At 47.4% G+C, this 14,158-nt stretch overlaps 1 protein-coding gene across 1 annotated transcript in view; it reads right to left on the bottom strand.

The window, feature by feature from the left end:
• Positions 1-14,158, bottom strand: part of Mettl24 (methyltransferase like 24) — a 117,009-nt gene that overhangs the window by 76,343 nt on the left and 26,508 nt on the right. The window contains exon 2 of the mRNA XM_032888842.1: positions 1,910-2,008. Within this exon, the coding sequence (XP_032744733.1) occupies positions 1,910-2,008 (99 nt within the window). The remainder of the gene's footprint in view (positions 1-1,909; positions 2,009-14,158) is intronic.

The raw sequence follows: 14,158 nt of genomic DNA, 5'->3' as shown, positions 1-14,158 counted from the left end.
GCCCATGGCACACCGCAGTAAGAAGACTCTTTCTGTGACAGCTTCAAACACAGCTCTTGACGATAGGTCTTCTCAAGCTGTCTAATTACATGTCTACTCGTCCCTGGGCTCCTTGAGGACAAGACGGCAAGCCTTGTAATTCCCTGGCCACATAGGTGCTCAGAAACACCCGGGAGATAACATCCTCACCTACCTTCTGTACCGCACTCAGCTGTGGGGAGATCTCAGAGGGATTTGGTCCAACCTCAAGCCTTTTGGGATCAGAACAGGGACAGCCACAGAGGCAAAATCAACTGTCCATGCTCCAGCGTTAGCCCACACTACATCAGCATGTGCTTCTCTTTCCTGGACTTTTTTGCCCCTTCAGAGCATGGCTCATCAGAAAGACACAAGAGAAGTCCAAGATGACCACTGAACGCCCCATGCACATCTTGCAGGTAAATACTCTGCATAAAAGTTATACAACGTGAACTTAAAATACATGTAAAATGGAATTTGGAGAGTTGCACTCAATAAGTTATGTTGGGGGGGTGGGGGTTCATCATTTTCAAATCCACTTTATATATTTAATGCCTCTAATTTTCCTCCGGGCTTTTAAAGAGTGTTTTTAGGTTGTAATTAAGAGATCTAGCCTCCTATCCTTCATCTAAAACCATAATTGTGAAATTAAAATTTCAGTATTTTAATTAAGCCTGGGTAAACCTACCAAATTAATTTAAAGCAGCCAAAATAAGATAAATTTCTATACGAGGACTGATTTATCATTCTATCAGTCGCAATTAATTCCACAAGTTTTTATTTCCGTGTCCCGGGTACAAGAATTGAAATTCCTATGACTGTCTGACTGCATCATGTAAGAAATAAGACTTTTAACCTAAACTAGAGCTCCTAGAGCTCTGGCAATGAGCCTGGTACAACAGCTTACACCTGCGCCCTCAACACTCAGGAGTTCAAGGCTCACCTGGACTGCAAAGCCAGAGGCTCTCCCAAAGCAAGGCTCTCCCCCTCTATGGTGGACTTTGCTGCCAGTGAGGCTCAGGGCAGTGGCAAAGGCCAGTGGACTTAAGGAAATAAGCATCCAGCACCCCCTCCCCCAGGCTGCTCCTGCCCAAGGGTCTCTTAGAGTAAGCCTGTGCTCAGGTCCCAGGCTAGGAAAGTTCTACCTTCCTCCTCCTCTCAGTGCAGGGCTAAGCGTCCCTCGGGCCTCCAGCTCTCCTTATATCTGCCTTTTCTCTAGGATCAGGCAACGTGACAGTGAACCCTCTGACTAAAGTGTCAAGAGCCCGAGAGTCACTTTAATGAATGTTCTCTTGCCTTCTCTGGACCTGATGCTGCCTCACCCCTGGAGTTGGGCAGGAGCTGTCTCTCTCTGTGTTAAGCCATCAATAAAGGCCATTCTCGGTAATGACTTAGGGCGCTCCAAGGAGAGGGAAGTGAGCACTGGGGTCATTAACGTCTCGTGGCGCTCTCAGAGTCTCTGGCCTCCTTGCCTATGGTGGCCTGGCTGCTGAGAGCCTATGGCTGGGAAGTACGCAGCCGAATGCTTCCAAATAGGAAAGAAGATGGTTTGGTTTTGTGACACACTTGACTGCCTACTCACGGGGACAAATCTGTCTCTTCAAATGGCTTTCCAAAGCAATTTTCTAAAGTGATTCTTTAAAACACTTGGGGATGAGTCATGAGAACGTTCCAGGTTGGTGAGAGTCCTGGAAGGAAGAAGATGACAGACAAATGGAAGCCATCTTCTCTGCCTGCACGGGTGGACCCTACAGCAGCAGCAGAGGACCCTACCCTGCTCCCATCAGGAGATCCTTACAACTGCCCGGACCTAGACGGCAAAGGCTTCCTGCAATGGTTGGTCAGTGCCTTTGACATTATTTCCCAAGCCTATCGGAGTTTGAAACACAACCTGGGTGGTACCGATGTAACTCAGGAACCTTGAGGCTTCTTCATCCAGGGACCGAGAAGGGCCTGCCCATGGCTGGAGCTCTATGTGCCACCGGGGACCCTGTGAAGGACAGAGAACACAGTTGGTGTGTGACGATCGAGGATCTGGGCATAGCAGAAGAGATATGAGGTTGGGCCAAGACTATCGGCAGACGTGCCCAGCACTGCTGCCATTTAAGGCTGCGTAGGCCACAGGAGAGCATAGTAAGAAAGCCCAGTGGCCAAGTTAAGAAGCCAGGGACAATGGCCCCCGGGGACTGTCTGGTCAAAGACACACTCCACCTGAAAGGACTTAATGCAACTAGATACATGATACCCCTTCACATTCAGAGGGGAAAGGCCCTTATCGGTTACTGCTTTCTAAGGTTAGAGTCTTGAGAATCTGCTCCCTAAAGGACAGTTTCAGGGTTCACAGCACCAAAAATCTGAGGTGCTAACTTCATGGTGGAAAAGACATTCGTGCCTTTGGTCATCCTCCTTAGCACTGAGAGAGACGGATAATGAGACCTACTGCTGAGCTTCTGTGTGTATGGGGGAGGGGAGGTAGCTTTCTAGCATGGAGAGGCAGCTTATACCTTGTCAGCAGAGACTCTGAGGTACTACTGTACTATATGGTTAGTGGTGGGACCTGAACCTCATTCACAGCAAGGGTGGGCAGCAGAAAGACCGAGGGAAAGCAACGGTCTGGCAGAAGCATATACGGGAATGTCTGCAGGCAAAAGGAGGCTCTGGTCAGGAAGTCTTTGCTAGAGCTCATACATAGCTCCTCTCCTAGAGAGTCACCATTTAGGGACCTCCAAGAACCCCAGGGATTTCAAGGGTAGATGAGGGCCCAGCCTACAGAGCGACCCAGCAATGGAGGGCAAAGACCTGCCAAGGGCTGGCAAAGTGATTGAGTAGCTTCAGGGAGACTTCAGTGGTCAGAGACTGGGAGCTCCTGTAGGGTAATCAGGTTAGCTCTTAGCTCAATTTATGTTGAGGAAGGGGCCTGGGGACCAGACAGAAAGACTATTCGTGTACGTACATTATTCTCCGGGCAGATTTTGCAACAAGAGCTGTTCCTACCACCACCCTCAACCAACAGAAACATTTAAACAAGGTGGTCATGAGACACTTTAATAGAAATGCGCTTGTCTCTCCTTAGATGTCACCCAGGGGTCTCTGGATGAAACCAAAACAAGGAGGAGCAAAGCAGGTTAGTCAGCCTGAAACAGCTGTCCGGATTCAGAAGTCTCCTTCTGTGTGGGGATCTGAGATGCGGGCAAATACTTTGACTGTGTTGGGATTGTTGGCCAAGGTTAGACAGTACTAAAGACCTATGAGGGCGTGGCCCACAGTCTCAGCAGCATCCTAACAGCCACGCTGTCCTGGAGCTTAGGACCATGAAGCACCTCAAGACTGAAAGATCCTCTTGTCAGGAGCCACAATGGGACGAACGAATAACTAGCAGGTGATCGTCCTGAGATGGCCAGCCTTGGATTATTATATAATCTGCGACTGGCTCGCCCTTACTAAGCAAGGCTGTAAGGGATTCATTTTAGGAAAGATTCCTGCTATTAAAATGCTTTTCCTATTGTTATTATTAGACATATATAACAATCGTTAAGTACTAGCCCACCCCTTTGGAGCAGATATCTGCAGACCTACGAAGATGTACTGTCTCATAGTGATGCTGTGTAGACAAATAGATGGCTTCTTCAGTCTTATTATGATCCTATAAGAATTCCTAAAATTATAACGTGATTATTAAGCTCTTTTATAGTGGGACTGCTATTAGGTCCTTTCCTGATAGTCAAAACTGCAGTGAGAACTCTGCCAGTCTCCCAGGTGTCACCAGTTAATTGCTCTTAGATAGTAACCAGACTTTCTCCTACTCAGAGCACATTCCAAGAGGTTGTAAAACAATTAACCAAAGGTCATAAAGAGGGAACTAAGGATTTATTATAGGTGCTAGAACACTCCTCAAGAAGAACCAACAAGAAAGAAGACTAATGCTGGGGGCTGGCCCCTGGCACTCTCTGGCCCTCCCACCCCCCATAGGCTGCCTCTTTCTCAGGGATCCATTCAAGGGACTGTAGCCTACGGAGCCCTGGTGGGGGTCTTGCTTAACTTATCACTCTGCTGACTTTGTCCTGAAATCTTCATAATTTTTGAACAAGGGTCCTCATAAATTATCTACCCAGGGCATGGCAGCATACATCGGTAATCTCAACATCGGCCCATGCTGAGGCAGGAGGATAACAAGTTCAAAGCCACCCCAGACTACTGTGATGGTCAATTTCAGTTATCAACTTGATGAGATCTAGAACCTTAGTTGGTGGGTAACCGTGCACACCTGTGGGAGATTATCTTGAATAGACTGATTAAGGTGGGAGGATCTGCCCACTGTGGGCAGCACCATTCCCAAGGCTAGGACTGTAGAGTACACATAAAGAAGAAAGTGAGTTGAGCCCAAGAATTCATTGCCGCCCGCTTCTTGACTATGACTGCGATGGGACCCACTGCTTCCATCGGTTACTGTGACATTTCTGCTGTTTAATGAACTGTAACCTCAGACTGTAAGCCAAAAATCTCTCAAGTTGCATCTGGCAGGGTATCTTATCAGAGCGGCAGGAAAAGAAACTAAGACAGCTACCTAGCAAGACTCTGACTTGGGGGGGGATATAGCTGCCCTGCTCTGCAAAGGTGCCTTTGCTGAGGACAGCCATGTCTTGTAGCTGTTGTCTTGTGAAGGCAGGGCAGAGAGCATCGAGAATACTATCTAATCCACCTTCCATCCCTTATTGATTTTTCTTCTCTTATTAGATGCTGATAACCATTCAGTCAGTCAATATTTATCAAGCACCAGCATGGCCAGAAGCGAGGAGACATACAGATCTGAATACGATCTAAAACTTTCCCAGAGAGATCACAACTAGGACAGACATCAGATTTATACATAACAACTTTGAAAAGAAAATAGGAACATATTTAAGGAGTTATTTCTTTTCAGAGAGCAGTTCTCAAGTCCCAAGGTAAAGGCATTTAAACACAAACAGCTCCTCTCGCCCAGCCACATTCTTTCCTGTGTCCAATGGACAGCGCTTTCCCAATCTCTTCTAGGCCATTTAACAGCAATAACGCAAGAGAGTGAAACCATTGAGTCTATATTAGCCAACTTCATCATCTTGTGGTTTGGGCAAATATCAGTCAGGACTCAGCAGGAACTGACTGACTGAGGAGAATTTTAGGAGTTTACAAAGTTGTGGGCAGGATTGACTGCAAGAGGAATGAGACACCAATGACAGGTTTCTGGGGAAATGGGATGGAAATTGTCTTTGAGAAAGGAACACAGAAGCTTGAAGGGGCTCAAGTACAGCAATGAGCTTCCAGGGCAGGACTTTACATGGGTGCTGACCTCGTGGTTGCAATGAATATCCTAAGTGGAAGGAAGCCCTGATGTGACACCCCAGTGACAGACTGTTGGGGAGACAGCAATGGGGGAGGAGGTTGGGACCCTCTGAGGGGGGAAATGTTTGGGATGGAGAGTATATAAAGAAATGTCTTAATAAAAAAAAAAAAAAAAAGAAAGGAACACAGCCAAATCTATTACAGACATCACCTTACCTGCCACAAGTACTGGCCTCTTGCCTTCTGTGAACAAAATCCACAGAAAGGGAAACTGGCACTGGCCCCTGCCGTCAGCCCCCTGACCCCCCACATCCACCCCTAGGGTCCCAGCTGGTAGAGCAGAGTGGAGGTGAAACGGAAGCAAGGTTTGACCAAAGTCATTCATTCATTCATTCATTCATTCATTCATTCATTCTGTGGGCCAATGTGCCTCGTGTGCACAGGGTACTTTCTTTCCATTTAATACAAGACACAGCTGCATCACGCAACAAATGCAAGGAATTGTTTAGGGGCTCTGATGAAATTCTCTGTGGTGTACAACAGGGACACAAGGAAACGGGGTCCTGGAGGCTTACTCTACAATTAATGCACACACACAAAAATAACAAAACCAAAATTGGATACAGATCACAGGGAAGGGTTTCTATGACTAAAATCCTCCACACACAGCAAGGTGTTTTTGGAAACCTTACAGAGACGTGCCAACCCTAGTAGCGGCAGTGAGCCAGGGCCAGCACACAGGAGTGACTTCACACCTTGGCAGTCCTGTATCCCTCTTGTTGAAACCCAGGATTATCTCCCTGCAACCTGATGCTCCTCATGTCCAGCTGAGAGTTGACCACAAAGAAGCTAAGCTACCGCTGTGCTGGCGGATAGTGAGTCCAGGGATCTCAGACGGAGGTTTAATAGAAGCACAGACAGCGAGTCACGCTCTCAGATGTGCTCGCGCATACTGCCGGGGTTTAGCTGTTTAGAAAACATTTCACACAAAGCAGTGTTCTTACTGGAATCAATCTGACAGCAGGTCGTGATTATTTCCCCATGGAAACCACTCGCTTTTATCCTCTCTTTCAATTATCGCTTGTCTTAATTCCCCACTGCACACGGCAGCATGATGTCTTCCCCAAATTCCCACCAACAGAATCCTACGAGCACCTTCAAATACCCAGGCAAGTTTAATAGAAAAGAGTAAAACCCATAATTTTCTTTAAAAACAAAAAATCCCATATGATGATGGGTTTGCTCCACACGATTTCCTAAATGCCAGGGTGCACTGTGTGGCTGTTATCCGTTTGCTTCAAATATCAAGTGACCGACAACACCACCTCCATTACTCCTGAGTCGGTGGGGCTGTGGATTCCCAGACCCATCTGTCCATCAGGGGGCTCCTGAGGCAGGGGAACAGTCGCTTAGCAGCAGGTGGCTGTGCGTGGAATCACTTTGTATCGGGTTTGTGTTTGTTCGCCACAGGCCCTCGTGGAAATGTCAAGGCCAGCATTACAATGAGTTCTTACACAGAGCCCATTCCTCCCAACCCTCGCCACCCCCACCCCCCCCAGGGAGGGAAGCTCCCCTAAGCCTTTAAAAGCCAGTGTATGACAGACACCAGGCATTCACTAGAAGCAGGGGGGCAGGGTGGTGGCGTGTGGTGGTGCCAGTGGTGGTGGCTGTGGCGGAGGAGGGCGGGCGGCGGAGGCAGCGTTGGTGGTGGTGGTGGTGGTGGTGGTGTAGGGGGTGGGTGGGTGGGGCTTTCCTATCACGTGATCTCTCAGGAGGGTAAGTTCCTGGACACCTCAGGAAAAGGAGCACCAATCTTCTATTATAAGACTCCCGTTAGCGGTACTCCGAGGTTTACATCTTTAAAGGAAGGCAGAATGCTTCTTTCTTTTTCTAAACACAGAATTCCCAAACATTAAGATCAAGGACAACAGGAGGTTCTCCACAAAGCTAGCTCACATCGCCCCATGCTATTCTGCAGACATTTGAGGCGCAGCTTTCCCAAGGGTAGAGGCTGATCCCGTGCCACAGACAAGGGGTCTGACTTCAGGAGTCCTCACCAAGCCCAGATCTGAGGCTTGTGGATATTTTTAATCGTGTATTATCTTAGCATTAAATTCCGTTTGTTCGTTTCTTTCTTTTTTTTTTCTTTTAAAGGGTCTGGGTCTCTGGAAGACAGGAAACTGGATTCTAAGATTTTATTCCTGAACAATAATAATAAAAAAATTAAAACAAGCCTTTAAAATACTTTCCGCCAGGGGTTGGGGATTTAGCTCAGTGGTAGAGCGCTTGCCTAGCAAGCGCAAGGCCGGTCCCCAGCTCCTAAAAAAAAAAAAAACTTTCCGCCTGCCAGCCTACATTCACTAATTCAAGACAAAAAGCCTTGAGCTAAACTAGCAGTAATAAAAAATATTTTTTCTTAAGCAGGCCCACCCTTGACCTAGAAAAAAGCCATCAGCGCTGCCTTGCAAAAGCGTTGTCTGGAAATTTCGAATAGCATCTTTCTGCTTCACAGGCCGTCTCATCACTCATACACGAGCTCATGCAGCCTGGGAGGAAAGTGTCAAACTACAAGCAGTGTCCTTGTGACCTTTGGGGTACGGTCTCACTGCCTTGCCCAGGTTGCTCTTAACCTCATTACGCAGCTCATACTGACCTCGAACTTGCCTCAGTTTCCCAAGTCATAGGCTTTATAAACACATATCACAGGCATGTTCTATACAAACCTTTTTTGTACACTGGGACTTTCTCTTTTAGAGGAAAGAAAATTTTAAGGTAAAGCAAACAGAAAGAGAACATTGTTTTTCTATCGGCCCTACTTATTCCAATGACAGTTCCTTTGGGAGGTCATGTAATGGGTGATTTAAATGATCAGTTTGTCGGTCATGATAGAATACTGGGGGTTGTTTTTATCAATGTGTTCCCAAAGCCCCTGTAGGGTTTAGAGCCAACCATTTTCCACCAGGAGAGACAGCCGACCATAGGGTCTCTATATCATGGCTGCCAGAGGACAGGGGCACAGTTGTCCATCCTTGATTCAAACTAAACAGGATGAGTGTGTGTTGATGTGTTGATCGGAGAAGCCAAGGCTTTCTGGGGGAAACAAACCAAAACAAGTAAAATAGATTTATTTAGCAATTTTGTGGTAATTAAGAGCATCTGTTGTTGGGCAGGGACCAGTGAAGGAAACTGTTTATTCCTCGTCAGAGGGAAAAGAGGGTGGGGGGCGGGGGTTGTTGGGGGAGGGGAAACGCACCGTGGTATTTGGGTGGAACATAAATCCAGCCTTGCCTGAGGGTTTGTGGGCATCAGGCCTCTATATCCTATGCTGCTCTAAGACACTGGAGTTCCAAAAACCTTCTGTTCCTGTCTTGGTTCTCAGACTCAGGCCTGACTTAGTGAGAGCAAGGGTCAGTCACGTTTTGTAGTGATATCTTAAATGTAGTTTCCTTACCAAAACATTTTGTTGAAACGAGTGCTGAGTCTCCGGTATGGGTCAGGCTAAGCGCATCCCCGTCCCCAATGTTCACAGCAACGAGGGGTGGGAGGCAGAGGAGTTCTTCAGAAACTCAGACAAGTAAATGCTTGCAGGCAGATGTGGGGAAAGCCTAGAATTCAAAGCGCTATGGAGTCAATGGTAAGTCCCTTTGTTCTTTGCTATGGCGCTGTCCCTGTTCAGGACTGCCAGCAGGGACAGAAGCCAAGGAAGCCCTCCCACTGGGACTCAGGCAGTGGCTATCCCCCAAAGCCTTCCATTCCCCAGCCTTTTCCGGTCTCCAGTCTTGTGTCCTAGCTCCAAGGCAATCCCACTGAACTGAGAAAAGTGAAACTTGAGGCCAAAATGCTTCTAATATTCCGAGGAAAAGGCAAGTGCGGTTGGATCCAAGGCTGTAGCCCCTGGAAGGTGCCGTGTCTCTCTCCTCACCCCTCGCTGGCCTTGGATTGAGCTCCAGCCAGAGGAAATGTGCACCAAAGCAGGGGTAGTGGGGTATCTTAACACCCAAACCTCTCCAGAGCGTTCGAAGCCATCGGGAAGCAGATGGCACTGGGGCCACCAGGAAGAAACATCAGCTGAGGAAATACCATAGCAGTTTATGAAGTAAGTTCAGCCCACTCCAAACCTACACACGCTTAGATCTGACCCTGGTCTTTCGGTCCAGACAGACCAACCCCTGCTCAGATTCTAGGCTGGCTACAGAGGCACGTGCCTACGAGTAGACCTGAAACACATTATAGATACATTACAAACAGGACTGACATAAAACTCACAACCCATATGGCTTCTCATCCCAGCACCAATTACCAGAGAGAGAAATGATTTTGGAGGAGACATGCCCTGGTTCACGGGTGTCTGGATCTCAGCCCGTGGCCAGTTGATGCTGTCTCTGGGTCTGTGGTCTGGTGAGGCAGAACACAATGGTGGAGAAGGCAGAGTGCTCACCTCATGGTGGCCAGCAAGCAGAGCAGCAGGGAGGGGTCAGGCCAAGATGCCTCTCAAAGACTTGACCCCAGCAACCTCCTTCCTCCAATCCAAAACTAATGTCACCGGCTTAAGACCTTCAACACGTGAGCTTGGGCACCCATTCCATATTTAAACCACAAAACCATGGAAAACTGGCTGAAACTTCATGCCTGAGCCCAATGCGGAAGGTTCCGCAATGTAACGAATAGAGAATATAGAGAAAAACATAGAAGAATACAGAATACAGAGTGTAGAGCATAAAATATAGAATATAGAATATGTATTAATAATGAGCTCCGGGGGATTCCACCTCTTGAGGGCACTTACGCTCAGGATACAAACACACACACACACTCACACACACACACACACACACATACACACACACTAACACACACATATACATGCACACGCGCACACACCTACATATACACACAGTCATATACACACCGATACACACATACACACATAGATACACATACACATGTACACACAGACATACACACACGTACACACACATGTACACACATACACACATGAACCAGGGCATGTCTCCTCCAAAATCATTTCTCTCTCTGGTAATTGGTGCTGGGATGAGAAGCCGTATGGGTTGTGAGTTTTATGTCAGTCCTGTTTGCAATGTGTTTGTAGTGTGTTTGGTCTACTCATATGCACGTGTCTCTGTAGCCAGCCTAGAATCTGGGCAGGGGTTGGTCTGTCTGGACACACACATGCACATGAACATGCACACGAACACACACACATACACACACACTCATACACATATACAATCACACAGGTACACATGAATGCACACACATAATCACACACACATGCATGCACACACACACTCACACACATGTACATACACAGAGATACACATACTACACACATGCTCACACACACATACACAATTAAACATAAATCTTTTAAGATTTGGGCTTACCTATAATAATACCAACAGGTCTAACAGTCATCGCTTTGATATCCCGGGGAGGAGGACACAGGGTAGAAAAATGGCAGTGCACACCCTAATCAACCTACTGAAACGAATAGCAGGTAAGCTGAGTCTGTGTTACTGCCGTAGCCAGCAGGGCTGGGTAAGAACAGACAGAAGCAATCCAGGTCACAGGGTACCGCTTCCTTGGGACTCTCTCTGTCAAGGCCCTAGCCCACCTCACCTCCACCAAGTCCGTCTGCTAACAGAAATCCACAACCAGAGAGGCATTTCAAATCCTCGACCCATCAATCTGTCACCCCGGCCTCATTACACGGAGTGTGGGCTGGGAAGGCAGGGAAGGGATGAGGGAACTAGAAATCAAATCCTCTCTGACAGGAAAAAATGCACTATCACTCAAGTCGCCCCTGATAACTTTTAGGAAGGATGGGGGAAGGGAGAAGGAGAAATAAACACTCTAGATTTATTTTCAACGTTATTCTGCTCAGCTGGAAAGAGGAGACGAGCAAATTAGAGTAGGGTTTTCTTCTTAAACAGATCTGTAGTTTCCCACGTTTTCTGTGCACGTCGAAAATGGCTCCAATCTGGGTGAGATTGACACCCCGAGAGAGAATGAAACCTCCGATTTTTCTGGATTTTATTACAGACAGTGAAAAAGAGAAGCCAGATACCTGGGGTAGATCCAGAGCGAGCTAGAGGTTTCCGTTAGTTTGCATAACGAAGGTGCTATATGCTATCTGCATATACAATGGGGATTCAAATGCCAAATTAGAGATTTCACTGGACCCGCATGCATAGCAACTAGGAAAGGAGAGGGAATTTCATTTCGTTTAATATAAAAGCGTTTGCCTAGGAAAGCAAATAAAAATTTAGCAAAGCATTAGCCATATTCCTCAGGATTGTTTTCGCCGTGTGTCTGTCTCTCTCACACATACGTACGCACGCAATACCCCTCTATATGATCTTTTCATGACATGCCAGGTCCCTGAATTCTTTTTTTTTTCTTTTCTTTTTTTTTCCGGAGCTGGGGACCGAACCCGGGGCCTTGCACTTGTTAAGCAAGTGCTCTACCACTGAGCTAAATCCCCAACCCCCAGGTCCCTGAATTCTAAGAGCTTAACATCATCTACATCAGCATCAGTCTGCTGTGTCCATGTCTCAGTCAGAAAAAAAACCCATCAGCATCCCCAAATGACCACCTTTCCTGAAGGCATTGTCACCCTAGCACCCACATAAGAAAATGACTTCCAAATGAACAGCCAAATGAACAGGGGCAGGGCGGGAAAGCCACTTTGCGGGGTGAGCATGGAGAAGAAAACCAGAAGGGTTATAAGTGGAGAGTGAGGTGGGGCTTCCTCTCCATACCTGCACCTCTCCTGCAGGACATGAGATCCCAGAGTGTTTCACAAGGGCTTTCCAGGGTCTCTTTGTGGGCTCTCAACCATTTACGTCCTCAGATCTCATCCAAACCAGGAAAAATGTTGTGGGTTCTGAACTCAACACAAGATGCAAGCTTTACCCCTAGCCGCCAGGTAAGGAAGTTCGGCAGAAGGAACGGACCCAATGCAATGCATGCAGAATACTCAGAAACACAGAGTGGTAGTGACCCCCACAACCACTGCCACAGCCGACAAGCGGGACAGCAGTCATGTGTGCATAGAGAGGGACAAAGCCTTCTCTGGAAGTCACTGGAGACACTGGGCCATGCTTGGGCAATCTTCCACGAAGATGACACCCGTGAGGAGGACAGTTCATATAGGTATGAGAGAGAGAGAACCAAACGCCTTCAGGCTCCCTGTGAACTGCCACACCATTTAACATAAACTAGGAATATCACTGGTTTCCAAGACAGAGCTGTCACATCCCACTGAAAATGGCATCGGATACACATAAGTGTGCATGTGTGCATGTGTGCCTGTGTGTGTGCCTGTGTGCATGTGTGCATGTGTGGGTGTGCCTGTGTGTGTGTGGGTGTGCCTGTGTGTGTGCATGTGTGCATGTGTGGGTGTGCCTGTGTGTGTGCATGTGTGCATGTGTGCATGTGTGGGTGTGCCTGTGTGTGTGCATGTGTGCATGTGTGGGTGTGCCTGTGTGTGTGCATGTGTGCATGTGTGCATGCGTGCAGATCTCGGTGTTAAACGTGCATTCATTCTCGTGAACTATTTTTCATTTTATATCGTCCATACTTTATCCCATTCATATCGTCCCTTATATGCTAATACTGTCCTGGAAGCTTCGGGAAATTCTACCTGACAATTAGAGATAAGACTCTGCTTCCAGGACATTCTTTGCATGGTTCTGTATTTATAGAACATTTTTCTTCCCCCAATGTGCTATAAATCACTGTGGCTGACACGTTAGCAAAAGCCCGGTGAAGGTTTTCTGTGGGAAACTGCCAACCGTGTGGAACAAGGCAGGCAGGGCTGACCGGACGCCTCAGGATCCAAAAGCACTTAAGCCTCAAACCTAAATGGAAGGAAAATTTGCCGTCTTTCTCACTAAGTGCCCCTCTCAGAATGTGAGGAATTGCTGGAGAAAGCAGGCCTGTGGGGGGGGGCAGCTATTATCAGCTTGCTGCTCCATAACTCTCTGGCGTTGGCATTCTTTGCTGCAAGAGAGTGAGAGTCTCCAAAGTTGGAAATGAAGCTGATGGTGACTTTGGTTTTTACCCAAACCCTTCCCCACGGAGGATGGGAAGGAACAGAGTAGAGGGCACAGACTGTGACAGTAAATAGAGCAGATCTAAGCTGAGGCAGTTCGATAAACATTTTTAATAGTATGTTGTTGCTGCGAGACCGTGTCTTCTATAAATGACAGGGTAGCCGCACCCACGAACTCTCGATAACTCGATTGCATGAACAAGACTAGCAAAATAATAACACTAGTGGGCAGGCCTACATGGAGGGGGAGTTCCACCTGGTCTCATAGCTAGATGCCTGCTGACAGAGCTAGACCCAGTCTCCCAGGAGCTCCTCCATAGGATGTCCAATCCCAAGTGCTCGCCTTAGACACATGCACACATGTGCAAAGCTAAATGGGCTTGGTGGGTTATATATGCACGTGTGTGTGCGCACACACATATACAAGTAACAATAATAGTTAAAGAAGAGCTCGTGAGTCTGGGAGGAGAAGGAGAAGGAGAAACTGGGGAGGGGAGGGCGGCTCATGACCAAGGGTCTCAAAAAAATAAAATTATCCGAGAAAACAGCTTTCTTTTACAGGGATGAGCGTTAAAACCTTTTAGAAACTGCAATATAGAGAGAGAGTCTAGAAGGCACTGTCTGCTTCTGGCTTTAAGTTTTGCTTGCGTTATGCTTGAAGAGAATAATTGTCTTGAAGGCAGTCTTACGCGTAACCTAGACATGCCATGTCCTCCGCACTGTAATCAAGGAAAATGTGCATGA

This window comes from Rattus rattus, chromosome 18 (genome assembly GCF_011064425.1).
Source record: "Rattus rattus isolate New Zealand chromosome 18, Rrattus_CSIRO_v1, whole genome shotgun sequence".
Classification (NCBI taxonomy): Eukaryota; Metazoa; Chordata; class Mammalia; order Rodentia; family Muridae; genus Rattus; species Rattus rattus.
This window is presented reverse-complemented; position numbering and strand designations above follow the sequence as displayed.